This window comes from Salvelinus alpinus, chromosome 2, assembly GCF_045679555.1.
Source record: "Salvelinus alpinus chromosome 2, SLU_Salpinus.1, whole genome shotgun sequence".
Taxonomy (NCBI): Eukaryota; Metazoa; Chordata; class Actinopteri; order Salmoniformes; family Salmonidae; genus Salvelinus; species Salvelinus alpinus.
The window spans coordinates 12,987,879-13,012,281 of record NC_092087.1 but is presented as its reverse complement, the minus strand read 5'-3'; the positions used below and the strand labels follow the sequence as shown (position 1 = coordinate 13,012,281).

At 44.1% G+C, this 24,403-nt stretch overlaps 1 protein-coding gene across 2 annotated transcripts in view; it reads left to right on the top strand.

Annotated features, from left to right (window-relative positions):
• Window positions 1-290: 290 nt before the first annotated feature.
• Window positions 291-24,403, top strand: part of LOC139554154 (rho guanine nucleotide exchange factor 3-like) — a 95,754-nt gene continuing 71,641 nt past the window's right edge. The window contains exons 1-2 of one of the 2 annotated variants that reach the window (XM_071366990.1): window positions 291-360; window positions 17,658-17,717. In XM_071366990.1, coding sequence (XP_071223091.1) covers window positions 349-360; window positions 17,658-17,717 — 72 coding nt within the window. In that variant the 5' untranslated portion in view covers window positions 291-348. Of the gene's footprint in view, window positions 361-11,463; window positions 11,771-17,657; window positions 17,718-24,403 lie in introns of those variants that run through there. The other variant, XM_071366989.1, reaches the window with a different exon arrangement.

Below are 24,403 nucleotides of genomic sequence, written 5' to 3'. Positions count from 1 at the left end.
TCATCTCCTCCTCTCCTCTCCTCCTCTCCTCGCCTCTCCTCTCCTCTCTTCATCTCCTCCTCTCCTCGCCTCTCCTCTCCTCTCTTCATCTCCTCCTCCTCCTCTCCTCTCCTCTCTTTATCTCCTCTCCTCTTCTCCTCTCCTCTCTTCATCCCCTCTCCTCCTCTCCTTCTCCTCCTCTCCTCTCTTCCTCTCTCTCTCTCCCTCTCCTCCTCCCCTCCCATCCCCTCCTCTCCTCCTCTCCATCCCCTCCTCCCCTCCTCTCCATCTCCTCCTCTCCCCTCTTCCATCAGGCCGACGCTGCAAAAAAAGAGCTGCTTCTCTCTGCTTCCCTCACCTGACAGCTGGATGTTCAGAGGGGTAAGTGGTTTACAATGTTATGTCTATTGTTAGTCAGCATCCGAATAGGGCTGTGTGTGTGTGTGTGTGCGTGCGTGTGCGTGTGTTAACACTGCCATATTCATACTCCTCTGTATTGATTACGATCATTCTGATTACAATGGATCTCTGATCCCTCCTCAGGAAATGAAAACCACATTTTTGTTTGTTTATTTTCAATTAAGGAAAATGGCATTTTCACATGCAGATCTTTACCCAGGATGTCCTGTTTGTCTCTCCCCTCTATGCTTGTCTGGAGCTAGGCTGAAAGACTAGCTCTGCCTGCCCATAGGGGCTCTCTGCAAAAGTAGTGCCCTATCTGGGGAATAGGGTGTTGTTTTGGACACAGCCAGAGAACGTGTTACACATTTTACTTTCACTATGGTCTCACTTAACAATCCAGTTTGCTTGAACATACTGGATTTGATTCATGTTTGATGAGTTTGATGGCTGATTGTATTTCATAGCAAACCTGCCACTGGATGGCAGAGGAATGAACAACTAGCTGTTTGGTTTTTGAGTGTCTTGAATTTGTTGCAGCTACAGGTACCTACAGGTACCTTGAGGCAGGGAGAAAACAAAGACGTGTGACAAAATGAACGTAAAGTTTCAGAACACAATGTCCTGATATCAGAGCAGTTATTGCATGGTAAGATATGGTAGACAGGACCAGAGCCTTCTAGTTGGAATATATTCAAAGCCTTATATATTTGGAATATATTTGGAATATTATAATTTTAGCCTCTTTGGATGTGACTTCAGCTTTACCATGTTCACGCTGTGGCTGTAGATCAGTTAGCTCAGGTCAGAGAGCCTGTCTATTTGAGGTCCTAGTAGCTGGAGGACTCCTGTCAATCAATGTAAACAGATCCTGTTCTGTGCTGCCTATCCTGTCCATGACTTTTGGCCTCAGCTCAGTTCCCCCTCCTGCACATTGCTCTGACGCTAACGCTGTGACAGAGACAGGGTCGGTTGGGCGAGCAGACAGTGAGTCTGGTGGTTGGAACAGCCAACACAAACAAGGCCAGGGGCTGGCACCTCGCTGGCATCTCACACCCAGAGATGAGCACTGGAATCCTGGACTGATTCAGTTGCTGGAGAGGAAAACAGAGCCCTGGCCTGACTTCCTTTCTTAGGTTAGATCACAACACTGTCAGTCTACTCTGCTGCATCAGAATTTTGTTGAAGATGAAAGTTTGTTTGAAATACAGTATTTTATTGTAAAACCAACACGTTTTGGCAAATGCCTTTATTTGGGTCTGAAGCGTCTGAATGTTGTGGTGCACTTCAAGACTTTAAAGTTGTATATATTCCAGATATTTCAGCTGGAGCCAAGGCAACTCCAGATATAGATATCAAACACAAGTTATTACTTATTTTCTTCAGTAATTACTGACTTCTTACGTGTTTCTTAATATATCATTCATGTAACATGAAAAGAACACAACCCTGCTGGTGTCAAGTGGACCTATAACATTCTGGGGTCCTTTGGAATGGCTTCCAAGCACAGACCGGCACGCTGCTTTAGCTGTAATTCCTTGCGGTTACTTTTGATTGCATGACGTTTTTATTTGTGTTTGTGTGATTAAAACTGTCACAATAGTGACTGGTTTACATTGCTTGATGGTATCAGTTTGAAACCTTATTGTCAGTGGTTGTGCCAGGAAAGCACAGTGTCTTGTAAGGATAGAAGGTTGGTTTGTCTGGGAATGGGAGCGTGTGTTGCGGAGGAGGCAGAATACGAACAGGTTTCCAAAAAAGGAGTTTGCCCAAATACAATGCTTTAGACACACACAGCCAGACCATTTACAGCAACCAATCTATCGTCTGCACTCTGGAGAATGTTCCAAAACAACTGCTTCTGGCTTTTTCTTCTGTCAAAATGTGCTGTTTGTTTCTAAAGAATTAAAGGTATTAATATAGGAAACATCTAGCTAGTTACATTTAACAAGAATATGAATGCAACATGCAACAATTTAAAAGATTTTACTGAGTCACAGTTCATATAAGGAAATCAGTCAATTTACATGGTCAACAGTGGCCGAGAGTTGCTATTTCTAACATCGATTTCACATGACTGGGAATACAGATATGCATCTGTTGGTCACAGATACCATTAAAAAAAGGTAGGGGCGTGGATCAGAAAACCAGTCAGTATCTGGTGTGACCTCCTTTTGCCTCATCTCCTTCGCATAGAGTTGATAAGGCTGTTGATTGTGGAATGTTGTCCCACTCCTCTTTAATGGTTGTGCGAAGTTGCTGGATATTGGCGGGAACTGGAATAAGCTGTTGTACACATCGATCCAGAGCATCTCAAACATGCTCAATGGGTGACATGTCTGGTGAGTATGCAGGCCATGGAAGAAATGGGACATTTACAGCTTCCAGGAATTGTGTACAGATCCTTGCAACATGGGGCCTTACATTATCATGCTGAAACATGAGGAATTGTGTACAGATCCTTGCAACATGGGGCCTTACATTATCATGCTGAAACATGAGGAATTGTGTACAGATCCTTGCAACATGGGGCCTTACATTATCATGCTGAAACATGAGGAATTGTGTACAGATCCTTGCAACATGGGGCCTTACATTATCATGCTGAAACATGAGGAATTGTGTACAGATCCTTGCAACATGGGGCCTTACATTATCATGCTGAAACATGAGATCCTGAGGCAATGGGCCTCAGGATCTCATCACGGTATCTCTGTGCATTCAAATTGCCATTGATAAAATGCAATTCTGTTCGTTGTCCGTAGCTTATGCCTGCCCATACCATAACACCACCACCACCATGGGGGACACTGTTCTCAACATTGACATCAGCAAACCACTCGCCCACACAACGCCATACACGCTGTCTGCCATCTGCCAGGTACAGTTGAAACCGGGATTCATCCATGAAGAGTACACTTCTCCAGCGTGTCAGTGGTCATCGAAGGTGAGCAGTAACCCATTGCAGTTGGTTACGACGCCAAACTGCATTCAGGTCAAGACCCTGGTGTGAACGATGAGCACGCAGATGGGCATCCCTGAGACGGTTTCTGACAGTTTGTGCAGAAATTCTTCAGTTGTGCAAACCCACAGTTTCATCAGCTGTCCGGGTGGCTGGTCTCAGATGATCCCGCAGGTGAAGAAGCCAGATTTGGAGGTCCTGGGCTGGCGTGGTTACACGTGGTCTGTGATTGTGAGGGTATTGGGCATACTGCTAAATTCTCTAAAATGACATTGTAGGCGGCTTATGGTAGAGAAATGAAAATTAAATTCTCAGCTCTGGTGGATATTCCTGCAGTCAGCATGCCAATTGCACGCTCCCTCAAAACTTCAGACGTCTGTGGCATTGTGTTGTGTGACAAAACTGCACAAGAGTGGCCTTTTATTGTCCCCAGCACAAGGTGCACCTGTGTAATGATCATGTTGATTAATCAGCTTCTTGATATGCCACCACTGTCGAGGATCTTAGCAAAGGAGAAATGCTCACCAACAGGGATGTAAACAAATTTGTGGCAAAAATGTGAGAGAAATAAGCTTTTTTTGTGCGTATGGAACATTTCTGGGAATTTTTATTTCAGCTCATGAAACATGGGACCAACACTTAACATGTTGGGTTTATATTTTTGTCTCAGTGTAGTTAGCACATGGGCATATGGAGCACATTCCAAATGATTGATCAGAAGGCATTTACCCTCGCCTTATGCTAGCTAGCATATAGTTCTTTGGCATTACTATTCACTGACAATATTTTTTTGGAACCAACAACAAAACACTTTATCAACTGAACTGAAAAGGGCTTGGTTTCCCTTTTGCTTGTCATTGTGTAATTTCAACAGGGCAGGCCACCCCTATGTCTGTGTGTGTGTGTGTGTGTGTGTGTGTGTGTGTGTGTGTGTGTGTGTGTGTGTGTGTGTGTGTGTGTGTGTGTGTGTGTGTGTGTGTGTGTGTGTGTGTGTGTGTGTGTGTGTGTGTGTGTGTGTGTGTGTGTGTGTGTGAGCGTGTGTGTGTGTGTGAGCGTGCATGCGTGCATGAACCTGGACCTGCTGCAGAGGTTGTTTCCGTCAGCTCCTAACGGGCAGCACAACGTCAACATCTCCCCATCAAAACCTTTGTCTTCAGCACACACACGCGAAAACACACACACACACATCAAGCTGACCAATTTGTCGTTGTGTTTTTCCTCGCTCGAGGCTGGCTGCGCGAGTTGAGTGTGAATTGAATACAAAAGCATTAGCCACTACTCTGAGCAATGCTGTATCTATCTCGAGCAAAAGTCCTGACGAGAGATTACGATAAGGTATCCTGTCTAAAACACTGTCACAGGAACAGCTGCTTTCCTTCTGCCAGCAGTAGTTAGCTATATAGCTGTTTAAATAAGCTGAATCATAGTGGAGGAATGAGCTTCTCTGTCTGGTCTGGTCTGGTTCTTCATGATGCCAGTGACTCTCACTACAGACTCTCAAAACCTCCTTTGTAATAATTATCCACTACTTACTTTGATTTACATGTTTCGAGTGTCTCGGATTTACGTTTACTATGTTACGTTTGAGTCTATGAGACCAGGCTGGCCACCCACATAGTATACTTTTTTTGATGCTATTTTCATAAGTATGTGGTGAATTTTCAAAACTCTTAGTACAAAAGTCCAAACTGGTAACACTTGTAACATGTATATTTTATTGTGCATTCATTTTGTTTGGAGACATCTTTCACCACACAACACTTTATCCAAAATATACATGTACTGTGAAATACCATGAGAACAGTGATCACCAAAACACAACATACTGATATCTTCTCAAAGTCGTTGTTGAGGCAACCAGTTCATCCAATAGCAAAACATGCAAGATACATGTTTCAACATTGCCCTTTCAATGTATGCTAAAATACTGCAAATTACAGAACATTGTATTGTTTTCAAATCAGGCAATACACTTGCACAACTCATCAAAATTGACCCATCAAAAATGTTTATGTCTATCCCATTTGTGATCAAAGGTGTGATCATTGAAGACATCTTTCCAATTATTGATGCAAAAAATAAATGTATTGTTTAGATATATTTACAACATACGGTTGGTGTATTGTAATCAAAAGAAACGAATGAAATGAATGACAGAAACACAATGTTCAGCAGACGCTAGTTAGCATCGAGCCTGGCTTGAGAATTTGGCCATTGGGTCTCATCAATATGGCAGTAAATGTCCTCATTTTTCATGTCCCCTTAGTGAAAAACCTTTTGGCATGGAGAATCCAAGCCTGACTTTGGTCTGGATTGATGTCATTGCATGCCTCATCCATGGCCTGAAGGAGAGTGGTACACTCATGGGGATGACGATCCTGTACCTTCCGCCTGTATTTTCATCATGTATTGTAATTTACAGTATTGTATTGTAATTATGTATTGTAGTTGTCCTGTGTGGCTACGTTATTAAGAGCATGGAACTAGCAACACCAGAGTGGTGGGTTCTATTCTCACCGGGGTAATATACAAAAATACTGTATGTGGACTCACTGTTGCCACTTTGGACAAAAACACCTGCTACGTAAATGGCATATATTATGCTATTACAGTACTGTATTGGCCAATGCAACTCTAGTGAAGCAGTGTGACCCCCCCCCCCCATCAGAAAGACCAGAGCAACTTCATGTTTGATACATGTTTACTGTATAGCGGATGCATTACATTCCGATCTCGTCAATATCAGATACAAAAACAAGTCATAATAGTCCTAGTAGTACATACAGTATCATATCATACTTTATATGTTTATCATTTACAAACATACATTTTCATTATGTAGTTCTCAAAATCTGTAGTAGACAAAACCAGTTTAAAATCCAGAGGTTTACCAAATGGTTATGTGATTATAAATTAAGAGCAGTCGGATTAAGTAATAGTCAAATGTATTTAACAAATGAGAAGAAAATCATAACCAAAGTAATGTGAGCATTACAATGTGAAAAGCAGTTAGTGGTGAAAAGGGGAATGGATGCTTGTGTGTGTTGTACTTAGTCAATAGAAAATGTGCTTTGAGTTTTGAAACAACTGCCTTTTTGATGATCTGTTTGGAGCTTTGTACTAAGCGTTGGAAAATGTAACACATACTTGAGTAAATTGCACCTAAGCGATAGAAAAAAACTGTATTAGCAATTTTAAGCTAGTAAAATCTTTCACTTTGACGGTGAACATTTGTGGGGGAGGGGGAGGCTTTGGAGGACAGTTAATTGACATTGTTTTTTTTCTTTAAAAACCAACTTCTTTCGGCGTATAGCCCCCATTGGTGTACTTTTTGATAATTAAATGTCCTGTTCACTCTCACAGTACCATTAACCCCTACAATGTCTCGTGATCTGAAGGAGATACATCATCATGGTATACAGTAAGTATCCTCACTTGAAGACACAGGGTGGGATGAAGACAGCTGTGTAAGTGGTTGACTATGTACCTCCATAGAGACTGGCTGACAGGGTATGTTTTATTTCAGTCTTTCCTGGCTCCTGGTACAGAACAGCACAGCACATGGGAGTAGTCCTCCCTACCTCCCTGTCTCCTACCTCCCTCTTTCTCCCTGTTATTTCATAGCAGGGAGAGTTGGAGGGAAGATGATGCCGTTTTCCACTCATCAACTCACTCTGACTTGTTTTCCGATTTGTTAGCCACATAACACATTTCCATCCAAATGTATTAGTAGTACATAGTTCATACACTAAATACAAATGACTATTCATGATTATTCATAATACAATGAGTTACAATAAATCATTATGAAAGTGTTGCTATCTTCTTTGTCCCAACACATGACTGTATCAAGTTTCAAGGTTTATTAATCATATGTATTTATCTCCAGGCTATGAACGTTCTGTTCCTTCAACCTGGAGATCAGGTTTAGAGGCTACGACTGCGGTCCCAAATGGCACCCTTATTCCCTACATAGTGCACTAGAGAATAGGGTGCCATTTGTGTTCACTGCTGTACTCACCAACTCTCTCCTCCACCATTTAAACTGACACTGAGTTCTAAAGAAACCTGTTCTGGCTAAAGGTTGCACCATTTCCGCATAAATTGCTGAGTTTGTACAATTTGTTACATTTTTCCTCTCATCTTAGTGTTATCGGAACTTTGTTCGTCTGACACATTGGTTTCCCCTGTTCCTATGAGTGTAATAAAGACTATCGAATTGTCACGCCCTGACCATAGATTGCTTTGTATGTTTCTATGTTTTGGTTGGTCAGGGTGTGATGTGGGTGGGCATTCTATGTTGTATGTCTAGGTTGTCTATTTCTGTGTTTGGCCTAGTATGGTTCCCAATCAGAGGCAGGTGTCAGTCATTGTCTCTGATTGGGAGCCATATTTAGGTAGCCTGTTTTCCTCTGTGTTTTGTGGGTGGTTGTATCCTGTGTTAGTGTTTTCACCATACGGGACTGTTTCGGGTTGTTTGTACTTTTGTTTTTTTCGTTCAGTGTTCGTTTTGATTTATGAAATTATCATTATGGACACTTACCACGCTGCACATTGGTCCTCCGATCCTTCCTACTACTCCTCGTCAGACGAAGAGGACGAAACCCGTTACATGAATGCTATCATAAACAGTCAAAAGTTTGGACATGCCTACTCATTCAAGGGCTTTTCCTTATTTTTACTCATTTCTACATTGTAGAATAATAGTGAGGATATCTAAACTATGAAATAACACATATGGAATCATGTAGTAACCAAACATTTTTAACAAATCTAAATATTTTACATTTGAGATTCTTCAAAGTAGCCATCCTTTGCCTTGATGACAGCTTTGCACACTCTTGGCATTCTCTCAACCAGCATGAGGTAGTCACCTGGAATGCATTTCAATTAACAGGTGTGCCTGGTTAAAAGTTAATTTTAGGAATTTCTTTCCTTCTTAATGCGTTTGAGCCAATCAGTTGTGTTGTGACAAGGTAGGGGTGGTATACAGAAGATAGCTCTATTCGGTAAAAGACCAAGTCCATATTATGGCAAGAACAGCTCAAATAAACAAAGAGAAATTACAGTCCATCATTACTTGAAGACATGAAGGTCAGTCATTCTGGAAAATATCAAGAACTTTGAAAGTTTCTTAAAGTGCAGTCGCAAAAACCATCAAGCGCTATGATGAAACTGTCTCTCATGAGGACTGCCACAAGAAAGAAAGACCCAAATCAAATTTTATTGGTCACATACACATGGTTAGCAGATGTTATTGCGAGTGTAGTGAAATGCTGAAGGACCCAGAGTTACCTCTGCTGCAGAGGATAAGTTTATTAGAGTTACCAGCCTCAGAAATTGCAGCCCAAATAAATGCTTCACAGAGTTCAAGTAACAGACACATCTCAACATCAACTGTTCAGAGGAGACTGCGTGAATCAGGCCTTCATGGTCAAATTGCTGCAAAGAAACCACTACTAAAGGACACCAATAAGAAGAAGAAACTTGGTTGGGCCAAGAAACACGAGCAATGGACATTAGACCGGTGGAAATCTATACTTTGGTTTGATGAGTCCAAATTAGTGATTTTTGGTAGCAACCGCCGTGTCTTTGTGAGACACAGAGTAGGTGAACGTATGATCTCCGCATGTGTGGTTCTCACCGTGAAACATGGAGGAGGAGGTGTGATGGTGTGGGGCTGCTTTGCTGGTGACACTGTCTGTGATTTATTTAGAATTCAAGCCACACTTATCCAGCATGGCTACCACAGCATTCTGCAGCGATACAGTTGGGACTGTCATTGGTTTTTCAACAGGACAATGACCCAAAACACACCTCCAGGCTGTGTAAGGGCTATTTGCCCAAGAAGGAGAGTGATGGAGTGTTGGATCAGAAGACCTGGCCTCCACAATCACCCAAGCTCAACCCAATTGAGATGGTTTGGGATGAGTTGGACCGCAGAGTGAAGGAAAAGCAGTCAACAAGTGCCAAGGGTGTGCAAAGCTGTCATCAAGACAAAGGGTGGCTACTTTGAAGACTCTCAAATATAATCTATATTTTGATTTGTTTAACACTTGTTTTGTTACTACATGATTCCATATATGTTATTTCATAGTTTTGATGTCTTCACTATTATTCTACAACGCAGAAAATAGCACAAATTAAGAAAAAACCCTGAATGAGTAGGTGTGTCCAAACTTTTGACTGGTACTGTACATCATTGCAACGTTTCAACCGGAGTTAACTGGGTGCAGTGATCTATTTTTCTCTGAGGATTTCTTTCCCCATGTGGAATTCCACCTGGGCGACGTGTTCAGTCTGGAGTTGGCAGCCACTAGTCAAGAGTCAGACTCTACCTGGCACTTTCTGAAATCCTTTGCACCCTGTACCTGGATAATTACTAGCTGTGTGTGTGTGTGTGTGTGTGTGTGTGTGTGTGTGTGTGTGTGTGTGTGTGTGTGTGTGTGTGTGTGTGTGTGTGTGTGTGTGTGTGTGTGTGTGTGTGTGTGTGTGTGTGTGTGTGTGTGTGTGTGTGTGTGTGTGTGTGTGTGTGTGTGTATTCACTACAGTTGAACTGTGTGGACCTGTTGTTTGTCCTTCTCCTAACCTTTAGAGTAACTTGCGGCAAATCTCGAAAGTATTCTTGTAATCTCGGACCACAAGACTAGGACAACATGATAACATGTCGTTTCCAGTGAGGTTATCTAATGTTGTGGTCTAGCCTATACACTTTGTCGGCTATAGCATTAGCTCAAAAATCTACAAAATCTCATATTGATCAGCAAACACCTTGATTGAGGTTTTCAGACAGGAATGGGATATGAAGCATTTAAAATATATATATATAAATCTAATTCTAATGAATGCAGAATTTCGATCAACACAAGAACGTTTTCAACTTATGAAACATAAAACAAATTAATTAAATAAAACATTTTGGATTGAAGCATAAAGTAACAGTAAGTCAATGCGGCGACATCATTAATGCTAATTACAGATGAGGTTATTTAAATAGAACTTGTACTGCAGTTCGTAAAACACTTCAAAGTGGTTGAAACTGCACCTTCAGGGGCATATTTCAGACATGTATTTTATAACATGAGTTATTGTCAGATGATTACTATTGAACTTGATGCGTAGTGTCACCCTTAATGTATCTGGCTGCAGCAAGCAGGTATTTTGAGGAAGTCACTCTTTACTGCTACAAACTGTAGGCTATAAATCAGCTGTACATGTTCTTGTTTTATCTTGTCTCAAGACGGTTTTTGTAATCCACACGTACTTAAGTAATACACAGTTACACAGGAGCATGTTTTGCGGACATACTTTCTTTATTAAGGTTAAAGGTATAGTCCCAACCACTGTTGTCTTGAGGACTTCAGTCTTAGCTATCTGTTATGGTCCCCCCCCCCCCCCCCCACCTCGCATTCAGGAAATACAGGAAATGCTTCCAGGAAGATGTGACTCACTGTAGCGTCTTAGATTCCTGTTAGTTTCCTGTTAGCTTCCTGTTCTCACAAGCACCACTCTGTTAGGTGAACAACATCCTGTCATACACCTACTGTATTGTAGGCAGTTAACTAAATACTTTACCATCCACTGCACAGTTGTTTCTTTCCCAAATATGGGCAATGTTGTTATCAGGTTATCTGTGTCACCAGGGCTGGAATGACGAGTGATTGAATAAAACATTTATTGATTCCCATAGGGGAAATACATTGGATTTGATATGGAGTAAGATGATCACATTGAATGTGATGGTAAACATTGGTTAACACAGTATGTGATGGTTAACACAGTATTTCACACTGTCACACATTTCCAACAGCATGGATTTTTTTCATTGGAAATAAAGCTTTTAAGGCATGTAGTACTGCCAGTTCTTTATTGACCTCAGTAATGGGTGTGAGAAGTGGGCCACAGAACCTAATGGTCATGAAGAGAGTGCAATAGCACTGCACCCCTAATATTGCTCTCTTTATCTGTGGCCAGAGACTGCATTGTCTGCCAGGCCGAGAGGTAGCAGGGCAGGAGGGTGGTGTGTGGTCTGTGATCTGTCGGCCTTTGTGACTCGTCAGGCCCGATATAGCATCAGCTCAGTTACTCCTCTCGCTACATCCTGTTGTGAAGCAGCGCGACTCGGCCTCGTCTGGCTGTCGCTCACGCATGGGGCTCTCTCTCTATCACACACTCAAACAGACACAGGCACATACACACCTCTGTGGACCCTGTGTGTGAAGAGCAATCTGGATGTGAGACCCTTGTTTCCTGGGCTAGCAGAGGAGCAGACTAGATCTGAGTCTGTGTAACCTGGGCTATCTGAAGAACGGGCTGGATCTGGGCTAGCAGTGGCCCTCGGTGGGAAAGGAAACCGTTAACGTGACTCTGGGGAGCAAACCGGCTCAGGGGTCCCTCATGATGGGGTGTTGTCTGTTTGTGCATCAGAAGGTGAGTAAGAGGAGAGGTCTTATAGGTACCAACCCTGCTCTGGAGGATAGTTATAATGAGAGTCCTACCAGCGCTGCTCTGGAGGATAGTTATAGTGAGAGAGTCCTACCAGCGCTGCTCTGGAGGACAGTTATAGTGAGAGTCCTACCAGCGCTGCTCTGGAGGACAGTTATAGTGAGAGTCCTACCAGCGCTGCTCTGGAGGATAGTTATAATGAGAGTCCTACCAGCGCTGCTCTGGAGGATAGTTATAATGAGAGTCCTACCAGCGCTGCTCTGGAGGATAGTTATAGTGAGAGAGTCCTATCAACCCTGCTCTGGAGGATAGTTATAATGAGAGTCCTACCAGCGCTGCTCTGGAGGATAGTTATAGTGAGAGAGTCCTACCAACCCTGCTCTGGAGGATAGTTATAGTGAGAGTCCTACCAACCCTGAAATTACCATGTCTTTTATATTTTTCTGTTTCAGCCTGCATTACAAGTTAAGCGATAGTTGAATTGCATAACTGTTGGAAGCCAATAATCAGGCAATGTTACTAGTACTTGATCCTGCTTAGCTAAGGGAATGCATAAACTGCCAAAATAATTATTGTCTAATAACGTGTAATATTCTTTATTCAATGTTGAACATCATCTGTAATGTTCTATTAGTAGGTTATGCAAAACAAAATGTGAATTGTCCAATCACACACTACGTACTACCTTTTAGGACAGACCTGTCACATATTAGTGAGATGAACAGGTCTTCACAACATCCTCTGGTCTGGAGGAAACAGAGGTAGTTTCACTGTATAGTCAAACAGAGAGCTAGTCACCATCTGTTGTGTCCCCATGCACTCAATGATCTGTATGATAAGGTGTGTGCGTGTGGGGGGGGGGGGGGAGACTCGTCACCTGTCACTCTTTACACAAAGTGTTACGTGTTCCCTGGACCGGCTCCACCTGCTGTGCCTCTAGAGCAAAGACGTGCCTTAATGTGAACTAGGCTGAGTGAATATAAACTAGTGAAACGTTTTGACACTAAGCTAACACGTTCTTTATGTATGATTCTTTCTACGGGAATAATTTTTTACAATTTTTACCTGGTGTTGGTTTACGAGATGGGGGCTGGGGGTTATAGGGCTTGGGAAGTTGCACTGGAAAAGGGAAGGGGTGATGGAGAAGGGAAGGGGGTTGGTGATGGAGAAGGGAAGGGAGTGATGGAGAAGGGAAGGGGGTTGGTGATGGATAAGGGAAAGGGGTTGGTGATGGAGAAGGGCAGGGAGTGGGTGATGGAGAAGGGAAGGGGGTTGGTGATGGAGAAGAGAAAGGGGTTGGTGATAGAGAAGGGAAGGGGGTTGGTGATAGAGAAGGGAAGGGGGTTGGTGATAGAGAAGGGAAGGGGGTTGGTGATAGAGAAGGGAAGGGGGTTGGTGATGGAGAAGGGAAGGGGGTTGGTGATGGAGAAGGGAAGGGGGTTGGTGATGGAGAAGGGAAGGGGGTTGGTGATAGAGAAGGGAAGGGGGTTGGTGATGGAGAAGGGAAGGGGGTTGGTGATGGAGAAGGGAAGGGGGTTGGTGATAGAGAAGGGAAGGGGGTTGGTGATAGAGAATGGAAGGGGGTTGGTGATGGAGAAGGGAAGGGGGTTGGTGATGGAGAAGGGAAGGGGGTTGGTGATAGAGAAGGGAAGGGGGTTGGTGATGGAGAAGGGAAGGGGGTTGGTGATGGAGAAGGGAAGTGGGTTGGTGATGGAGAAGGGCAGGGGGTGGTGATGGAGAAGGATGTGGGTTGGTGATGGAGAAGGGCAGGGGGTGGTGATGGAGAAGGGAAGGGGGTGGTGATGGAGAAGGGAAGGGGGTTGGTGATAGAGAAGAGAAGGGGGTTGGTGATAGAGAAGGGAAGGGGGTTGGTGATGGAGAAGGGAAGGGGGTTGGTGATAGAGAAGGGAAGTGGGGTGGTGATGGAGAAGGGAAGGGGGTGGTGATGGAGAAGGATGTGGGTTGGTGATGGAGAAGGGCAGGGGGTGGTGATGGAGAAGGGAAGGGGGTGGTGATGGAGAAGGATGTGGGTTGGTGATGGAGAAGGGCAGGGGGTGGTGATGGAGAAGGATGTGGGTTGGTGATGGAGAAGGGCAGGGGGTGGTGATGGAGAAGGGAAGGGGGTGGTGATGGAGAAGGAAAGGGGGTGGTGATGGAGAAGGGAAGGGGGTGGTGATGGAGAAGGGAAGGGGGTGGTGATGGAGAAGGGAAGGGGTTGGTGATAGAGAAGGGAAGGGGGTTGGTGATGGAGAAGGGAAGTGGGTTGGTGATGGAGAAGGGAAGTGGGGTGGTGATGGAGAAGGGAAGGGGGTGGTGATGGAGAAGGATGTGGGTTGGTGATGGAGAAGGGCAGGGGGTGGTGATGGAGAAGGATGTGGGTTGGTGATGGAGAAGGGCAGGGGGTGGTGATGGAGAAGGATGTGGGTTGGTGATGGAGAAGGGAAGGGGGTGGTGATGGAGAAGGGAAGGGGGTGGTGATGGAGAAGGGAAGGGGGTTGGTGATAGAGAAGGGAAGGGGGTTGGTGATAGAGAAGGGAAGGGGGTTGGTGATGGAGAAGGGAAGGGGGTTGGTGATAGAGAAGGGAAGTGGGGTGGTGATGGAGAAGGGAAGGGGGTGGTGATGGAGAAGGATGTGGGTTGGTGATGGAGAAGGGCAGGGGGTGGTGATGGAGAAGGGATGTGGGTTGGTGATGGAGAAGGGCAGGGGGTTGGTGATGGAGAAGGGAAGGGGGTGGTGATGGAGAAGGATGTGGGTTGGTGATGGAGAAGGGCAGGGGGTGGTGATGGAGAAGGGAAGGGGGTGGTGATGGAGAAGGGAAGGGGGTGGTGATGGAGAAGGGAAGGGGGTGGTGATGGAGAAGGATGTGGGTTGGTGATGGAGAATGGCAGGGGGTGGTGATGGAGAAGGGAAGGGGGTGGTGATGGAGAAGGGAAGGGGGTGGTGATGGAGAAGGGAAGGGGGTGGTGATGGAGAAGGGAAGGGGTTGGTGATAGAGAAGGGAAGGGGGTTGGTGATGGAGAAGGGAAGTGGGTTGGTGATGGAGAAGGGAAGTGGGGTGGTGATGGAGAAGGGAAGGGGGTGGTGATGGAGAAGGATGTGGGTTGGTGATGGAGAAGGGCAGGGGGTGGTGATGGAGAAGGATGTGGGTTGGTGATGGAGAAGGGCAGGGGGTGGTGATGGAGAAGGATGTGGGTTGGTGATGGAGAAGGGAAGGGGGTGGTGATGGAGAAGGATGTGGGTTGGTGATGGAGAATGGCAGGGGGTGGTGATGGAGAAGGGAAGTGGGTTGGTGATGGAGAAGGCCAGGGGGTTGGTGATGGAGAAGGGAAGGGGGTTGGTGATAGAGAAGGGAAGGGGGTTGGTGATGGAGAAGGGCAGGGGGTGGTGATAGAGAAGGGCAGGGGGTTAGTGATGGAGAAGGGAAGGGGGGTGGTGATGGAGAAGGGCAGGGGGTGGTGATAGAGAAGGGCAGGGGGTTGGTGATAGAGAAGGGAAGTGGGTTGGTGATAGAGAAGGGAAGGGGTTGGTGATGGAGAAGGGCAGGGGGTTGGTGATAGAGAAGGGAAGTGGGTTGGTGATAGAGAAGGGGAGGGGTTGGTGATGGAGAAGGGCAGGGGGTTGGTGATGGAAATGGTGACAAGGGGTGATGCTGCGGAGTTGTTGACTCCAGGCTTCATCATAATATCCATGTCAGAATGTCTCTGTAAACTAACTGTATACATACCAATATCTTCAATATAGATCTGTCACTCAAATGTTAATGAAGAAATGTTAATTGTAAGATAAAGCTCTCTGTAAAGTTTCACTATTAATTGGAGGTGAATCTTTCAGTTCCATGAACTATGACTGGTTTCCTTTCAGTCGAACCAGTTGTGTTTCTCTGAACGCTTAATAAGATTTAAAATAATGATGACCTAGAGTAGTCAGTTTACCGGAAGACGTTTTCTCCACAAACTACGGTAGAACTAAGGGCGCCAGTCATTTCCTGTTAAGAAAAGGTTTTTCATCATGTGTAACATACATTCTCACTCATCATTATTCACGATCCATTCAGGACTATCCGTAATCATGGTAGCATCCACATTAATGTAGAAGTGTTTAGAAACATATTCTATTGTTATTTACAATAAAAGTGACTCCAAAATTAAATCCATTTCTATTGGGCACAAAATAATCTGAAACACAACCAAAACAAACAACAAATGCATCCAACAAGTTTGTAGAGTCACAAGCTTAATGTAGTCATTGCGCGCTTGGAATATGGGACCAAATGCTACATTTTGACTACTTTAATACACATGAAATTGTCCCAATACTTTTGGTCCCCTAAAATGGGGGACTACGTACAAAAAGTGCTGTAATTTTTTACTGAACTAACCTCATAGTCATTGTATCATTTCAAATCCAAAGTGCTGGAGTACAGAGCCAAAACAACAACAAAATGATCACGATCCCAATACTTTTGTAGCCCACTGTAAAGTGTTCAGATACGTCTGTGCTACCAAGACTATTTGCATAAGGCTTCCATACAGTATGTAACACGCTCCAAACAACACACCTGTCTGCGTTGTGCTCCATGTTCCCCATTGTTCAGCTCGAGAAGATCCGTTGGAGTGTGTTGTGATGTTCTGTTTAAAGTAGGAAGGATGTGTCATTAGTGTGTTCAGCTCAGCTCCAGGCAATGTGTGTGCGTCTGTGGAGACGTTGTGGAGACAATACACAAGCTTTGTGGAGAGATTTTTGTGCAGACAAACTCCGTTGTTTCAGGCCAAATATACATCAGTTGTACAACCTGAGTGTGTACCGTGTTGTACTGAGTTCACATACATAATTCATCTTTCTCTCTGTGCTTCCTGTGTTCCATTACATACATTGTTCAACTGCTCTCCCTGACCTCAGAGAAGCCCTGGAAAACCAAGCTGGAGAACACTTGTTGTCATGGAAATTAAACTGTTATAGGGCAACAATAATAACACACTACAGCCTGTGAAGAATACAATGCCAAGTAGAAGGAAACAGCGGATGGAATCCATGTAGACTAACTGCTGCTAGGCCTGTAAATATAGCAGCCTAGTTTATCTACTAAAATGCTTGGGGTAGAGACAACTATTAAGTGCACCAGTGATTGGCTTACTGTATGCTGGATTTCTGTTAGCCTTAGGCACATGCATGTTTCATTCCTATCGAAACTCTGAATCGGAGTATGAAAAATATAGGAAGAGGCTGTACCTCTTCTTCTCACTGGCCTCATAGCCTCCATATAGAAAGAGGCTGTACCTCTTCTTCTCACTGGCCTCATAGCCTCCATATAGAAAGAGGCTGTACCTCTTCTTCTCACTGGCCTCATAGCCTCCATATAGAAAGAGGCTGTACCTCTTCTTCTCACTGGCCTCATAGCCTCCATATAGAAAGAGGCTGTACCTCTTCTTCTCACTGGCCTCATAGCCTCCATATAGAAAAAGGCTGTACATCTTCTTCTCACTGGCCTCATAGCCTCCATATAGAAAGAGGCTGTACCTCTTCTTCTCACTGGCCTCATAGCCTCCATATAGAAAGAGGCTGTACCTCTTCTTCTCACTGGTCTCATAGCCTCCATATAGAAAGAGGCTATACCTCTTCTTCTCACTGGCCTCATAGCCTCCATATAGAAAGAGGCTGTACCTCTTCTTCTCACTGGCCTCATAGCCTCCATACCTTCATTTAACCTTTATCAATCATGAAAGACCCTAAAGGTTAGAAACCTCTTTTGGTTTTCACAGGTCAACCTGTAGCTTAGCAACCGTGTGAGGTAGTAAATTACTTTAATTCAGTTACTTAACTTCAATCTTCTCCCTAACACTCACCCTTTGTGTTGTTATTGTGTGTTTACAGAAGAAGAGGAAACAGATGAGGGATGTGGACTCTCTCAGCCTGTGCAGCCTGGACATCAACGTGAGTACAGATTCATCTTAGAACACTGGCTTTGTCTTCACCCCTCCTTTCCACTCTATCGCTATCTCTCTGACATGAACTTGTTAGGACCATCTTAACCACCATCTTTGACTTATGGTCCCTCAGTTCTTTCCTTTGTACGGTAGCTCCCCAGCTCCCGTCTCTCCTCCCCCTACCGATAAGTGATATTCTAAATTGGTGATAATGGGTGATTGAACAACACTGTTCAGGAGGGAGAACTCTCTGTCTCTCCCCCAACCCCCCCTCTCTTTCTCTCTCTCCCTCTCTCTCTCTCTTTCTCTCTCCCTCTCTCTTTTTCTCTATGATCTGTGTGATGCAGACAACAACTTGCTTTTCTCTCTGGTCATTACGAGACTCTCTGCTTCCCTAAAGGTCAGGCCATTTCCAGGCCTATTTCTATCTCCTAAGGTCCGTGCTACCTAGACCCTTTAGGGAATACAGAAGTAATAGCTGGGTATTTATAAAAACCGACTGTCAACATTTTGTTCTCCTTGGTTGGGCCAATGCTAAAATGCTGAAGTACCGTACAATGCTATTGGCGCTTTGGCTGTTTTGACATGGACATTAATTGGCAGCCAAGTCCAAATTCTTAGCTAACAGCATACAACCACAACAACAACGTCAATTGCTCCAGAGCTGTACTTTCAAAGACAAGACTGAAGAAACCTTGACCCTCCAGACAGTGTGTAGCTCAGTCAAAGAACAAAATAGTTTTGGGTGGTGTCAGGAAAAAATGCTTCACGGTATCAGTGATAAGTTACAGTACAGTATATGCCTTGAACTTGTGTTGGCTGTTGGCTGTTTCCACAGAATACATTGAGCGTGTCCGAACACAAAACCAACCATGTGGAATCTGCTTCAACGTGTGTTTCTACTTAGCTCCTCTTTAAAGTGTAGAGGCAGCAGATCTGGGTGATAATGGAAGCTGTGAGTGTATCTGGGTGATAATGGAAGCTGTGAGTGTATCTGGGTGATAATGGAAGCTGTGAGTGTATCTGGGTGATAATGGAAGCTGTGAGTGTATCTGGGTGATAATGGAAGCTGTGAGTGTATCTGGGTGATAATGGAAGCTGTGAGTGTATCTGGGTGGGGTGTCAGTTGATTGACAGGTCCAGAACTGGCGAAGACAGATGGATGAGGTCAGATGTGAGGTGGAACTGATGTGTTTGAATGCAGAGCATTGTGATTTTACTGTCTTTGTCCGACCATTGTTTTTAAAACAGCACTCCTCCCTTTACCGTTTTAAAATGATATAACTCAGGTTGTAAAGTCAGACAGAAATAGGAAACATTTCTCCATGGAATGAATTGTTTATTTTTAGATACAAACGGTTTCTAATAGATCCAATCTATTTTTGGATTATCTTGTAAACACTTCATTGTGTTATTATCTTTAGCTATAGACAGTCAAACTTGTTTTCAGTATTCTAGTCAACACATTCCTTACCTACAGTACCTACTATTATTAAGGTTTTATTTTTGAATTCATACATTTTTATTCAAGAGCACATCAATGATAAGTACTAAACTATTATTGTAGGAGTTACGGCCAGGCCATGTCCTGTGTAATGTCATCTAGCCCCGTGTTAGTTTGACTGGAGTCCATGGCAAGCAGAGTGCAGGACCGGGCAGGACCGGGCAAGACCGGGCAGGACCAGAGCTTGAGCCAGGGCAGGGCTAGATCTAGGACCAGTACTACAGCCAGGGGTAGGGGGAGGGAGGTGATGTGGTGCCACGTGCCTGTTTGGCCTGTGTTCAGCAGTGTGACTGACTGACTGGCCTGGTCGGCTCACACAATGGCCCGGTCTCGTATCGACAAGGCTCCGCTGGCAGGGGACCACTGGGAAAGGAGGCCAACTATTGTTTCTCACTGCTGTTCCTTCTGCTGAGGAACCTATTGATCGCTATCAGGCGACTCAACGGTAAATCTACAATAACAACAACATGCTGTGGATTGTCGTAATAGGCTGTACACTCGTTAACGATAGCAGGGCCAGATGGGATGTGTGCACTGCTGGAGCTAGGAACACAAGCATTTCACTACACCCGCAATAACATCTGCTAAATATGTGTAATACAATTTGATTTGATGCTTCTAAACCAAAGCGACGTGTATTCCACATAGGATGCTCCTCTCTATTTATAGGAGTCTATATATTGTAACAAAAAATGATGTTGATTAAATGGATAAGCTTGATGCTTCCCCGAATTGATGCTTCCCCGAATTGATACAACAGGTAGATCTTTGCTACAAACTTTATTTGCAGGGTTCAACAACAGCACATGTCAGTGATCTTGTTCTGTAGATCTGTGTATTCCAGATCATAGCTAGATATGTGAAAGGTATTCAACCACTCTTTGAGGAAAATGGCAAATGTCTTAGTTGTTGATTTGACCCTAATCTTGTTTTGCCACACTACCAAGTCTGGTTTTCACTCGGCTATTGGAATGAACGTGAGACAGCCAGAAATCAAGGTTAATCTGGGGGCCACCTGTAGTAACAACTCAGCACAATTTAGTATTCTGTCTAAATCTGTCTAATCCAGCATGAGAATAGTTTCATCTGGATTTGAGGACTAATACATTAATGGCATTGATTCTTGGAACTGGCTGCCCACTCACCACAGGACACAACCACACAACAAGACTAATGAGACGATTAAAGTATTCAATCAGGACCAAATACAATCCCTTTATTCTGAGCTAAACATGGCATCTTAAAGGGAAACGTCATATTCATCATCTCCAGCACCACAACATCAACATACAGTATGTGAAAATGGCGTGTTTATGTGTTCTGTAGTAAAAAAGATAGAGGACGATAAGTGTTTCCAATGACATCGTCAACCAATTAGTAGTCAATTAGTAGTCAATTAGTAGTCAATTAGTAGGCATTGCCTCCTCATAAATGCTTAAAATCACATGAGGCACACAGATGATGTCATTGGAAACACATCTCCCTCTATCTTCTTTACTACAAAATATATAAACGCGCCATTTTCACATACACTACATGACCAAAAGTATATGGACACACGAACATCTCATTCCAAAATCCTGGGCATTAATATGGAGTTGGTGCCCCCTTTGCTGCTATAACAGCCTCCACTCTTCTGGGAAGGCTTTCCACTAGATGTTGGAACATTGCTGCAGGGACTTTCTTCCATTCATCCACAAGAGCATTAGTGAGGTAGGGCACTGATGTTGACCGATTAGGCCTGGGGTTGAGGTATTGGTAAGGGCTTTGTGCAGGCCAGTCAAGTTCTGCCACACCGATCTCAACAAACCATTTCTGTATGGACCTTGCTTTGTGCATGGGGGCATTGTCATGCTGAAACAGGAAAGGGCCTTTCACAAACTATTACCACAAAGTTTGAAGCACAGAATTGTCTAGAATGTCATTGGAACTAAGGAGCCTAGTTCGAACCATGAAAAACAACCCCAGACCATTATTCCACTATTCATTGGGACAGGTAGCGTTCGCCTGGCATCCGCCAAACCCATACACGTCCGTCAGACTGCCAGATGGTGAAGCGTAATTCATCACTCCAGAGAACGCGTTTCCGCTGCTCCAGAGTCCAATGGCGGTGCGCTTTACACCACTCCAGTCGACGGTTGGGATTGCGCATGGTGATCTTAGGCTTGTGTGCGGCTGCTCGGCCATGGAAACCCATTTCATGAAGCTCCCAATGAACAGTTATTGTGCTGACGTTGCTTCCAGAGGCAGTTTGGAACTAGGTAGTGAGTGTTGCAACCGAGGACAGACGACTTTTACTCACTTCAGCACTCGGCGGGCCCGTTCTGTGAGCTTGTGTGGCCTACCACTTCGTGGCTGAGCCGTTGTTGCTCTTAGATGTTTCCACTTCACAATAACAGCACTTACAGTTGACCAGGGCAGCTCTAGCAGAGCAGAAATTTGACGAACTGACTTCTTGGAAAGGTGGCATCCTATGACGGTGCCACGTTGAAAGTCACTGATCTCTTCAGTAAGGCCATTCTACTGCCAATGTTTGTTTATGGAGATTGCATGGCTGTGTGCTCGATTTTATGTCAGCAACGGGTGTGGCTGAAATAGCCCGAATCCACTAATTTGAAGGGGTGTCCACATACCTTAGTATATATAGTGTATGTTGATGTTGGGGTGGTGTTGGAGATTAATATGAAGTTGAACCTTTTAGAAATGTTGCTTTAAGAGTAATTGGTTTCATGTGAGAAAGTTGTTCTGGGCTGTAAATCAAGTTTATTTATCTACCCCTGTGTGGTGTGGTGTGGTGTGGTGTGGTGTGGTGTGGTGTGGTGTGGTGTGGTGTGGTGTGGTGTGTGTGTGTGTGTGTGTGTGTGTGTGTGTGTGTGTGTGTGTGTGTGTGTGTGTGTGTGTGCGTGTGTGCGTGCGTGCGTGCGTGCGTGCGTGCGTGCGTGCGTGTATTGGGCTGGATACAGGAGTGCAGAGAGTGGAATATTTAACAGGACAGAGAGGAATAAACAAACCACAACAGCCTTCAACTGTCGAGACCATTTTACACTAACACTCTCTGTCATCAACTGTCTAGACCATTTTACACTAACACTCACTGTCATCAACTGTCTAGACCATTTTACACTAACACTCTCTGTCATTAACTGTCTAGACCATTTTACACTAACACTCTCTGTCATTAACTGTCTAGACCATTTTACACTAACACTCTCTGTCATTAACTGTCTAGACCATTTTACACTAACACTCTCTGTCATTAACTGTCTAGACCATTTTACACTAACACTCTCTGTCATTAACTGTCTAGAACATTTTACACTAACACTCTCTGTCATTAACTGTCTAGACCATTTTACACTAACACTCTCGGTCATTAACTGTCTAGACCATTTTACACTAACACTCTCTGTCATTAACTGTCTAGACCATTTTACACTAACACTCTCTGCCATTAACTGTGCCATAGTGTATACTCTATCCAAGTTGGCCCAAGCCCTCTGTAACAGACTCCCTTGGTATCACGTAAAATTACACAACACCTCACTAAATGTAAACAAAACTTCAGCCCAACAAGTGGCAGAGCACAGACATGATCTCCTACTTGGATTAAATAGAGATTTGTATGCAATATTTTGGTTCCAGGTAAAACCCTTTTCGGTTCCAAGTAGAACCGTTTTGAGTTCCATATACTGTAGAACCCTCTCCAAAAGGGTTGTACCTGGAACCAAAAGGGTTGTACCTGGAACCAAAAAGGGTTCTTCAAAGGGTTATCTTATGGGGACAGCCAAATAACTCTATTAGCTCCAAATAACTCTAATAATAATAATTTTAAAAAGGGAACAAAACATCAGAGAACATTGCTCATCTCCATATGTGCTGTTAGAACCAGAGTCAGTAATAAACATTACAGTACAACAGCTTTCAGTTTTCGCTGACTAACACTCTCACATCACTGTCACTACAGCAGTGTGTCGGAATATTATTTTACAATGATGTGACACGTCACTGTCACTGTAGCAAGGGCCTTTCTAGAGAGAAGGCAGGAAAAGGTAGTCATTATTATGCATTGCAGTCCCCCAGTATGTTTGTCATGTTTTTATCGGACAGACAACAATTGGCATCTGTTGTCTCCTGTCTAGTCATGTTTGTTTGAATTCAATATGAGCTCGATTGGTTTTTCATTTTGCATTTGCGTCAGCAGCTTCAATTGTATGGGATGAGCCATTCACTCTTGTGAGAAAATAGACGGCCTCTGATAGACGGCCTCTGCAGCTTTGTAATACAGAAGATGCCTTGATTATTTATTCATTCATTCTTCTATCCATTAACCCATTCAGTCAGTCAGTCAGTCAGTCAGTCAGTCAGTCAGTCAGTCAGTCAGTCAGTCAGTCAGTCAGTCAGTCAGTCAGTCAGTCAGTCAGTCAGTCAGTCAGTCAGTCAGTCAGTCTGTCTGTCTGTCTGTCTGTCTGTCTGTCTGTCTGTCTGTCTGTCTGTCTCTGTCTCTGTCTCTGTCTCTGTCTCTGTCTGTCTCTGTCTGTCTCTGTCTGTCTCTGTCTGTCTGTCTGTCTGTCTGTCTGTCTGTCTGTCTGTCTGTCTGTCTGTCTGTCTCTGTCTGTCTCTGTCTGTCTGTCTGTCTGTCTGTCTGTCTCTGTCTGTCTGTCTGTCTGTCTGTCTGTCTGTCTGTCTGTCTGTCTGTCTGTCTGTCTGTCTGTCTGTCTGTCTGTCTGTCTGTCTGTCTGTCTGTCGCAGTAGTTGTGGATATGATACAGACAAACAGAAACAAACACCAGAACACAGACATGCATTCTGATCCCATAACATATGATTGTGTCAGAGCTATGGGTAACTGAGTAGTGGTCAACTGGACCAACCAGGTTTATGGCTAACAGGTCACATCCTCAGTCTCTCATGAAGAGCTAAGCTTTGATCATATCCTGCATATTGTTCAGTGGAAGATGTGTCAGATCTGTATCTGATGTTTGTGGTGGGGTCAGAGGACTCAGAACCGTCTCTGTGGTGATGATCCCACATGGGGCACTATTTCCTCTGAACTAACTCAGATAGATACAGCAGGCAAATAGTCAACATTTCCCAGGTTTCTCTTGGTCAAACAGACCAGGTTCTTTCTGAACCCTGGCAAAGCGAGGCTAATAAACATTGTTCAGAGATTTTTAAAAACAAACAAGTGA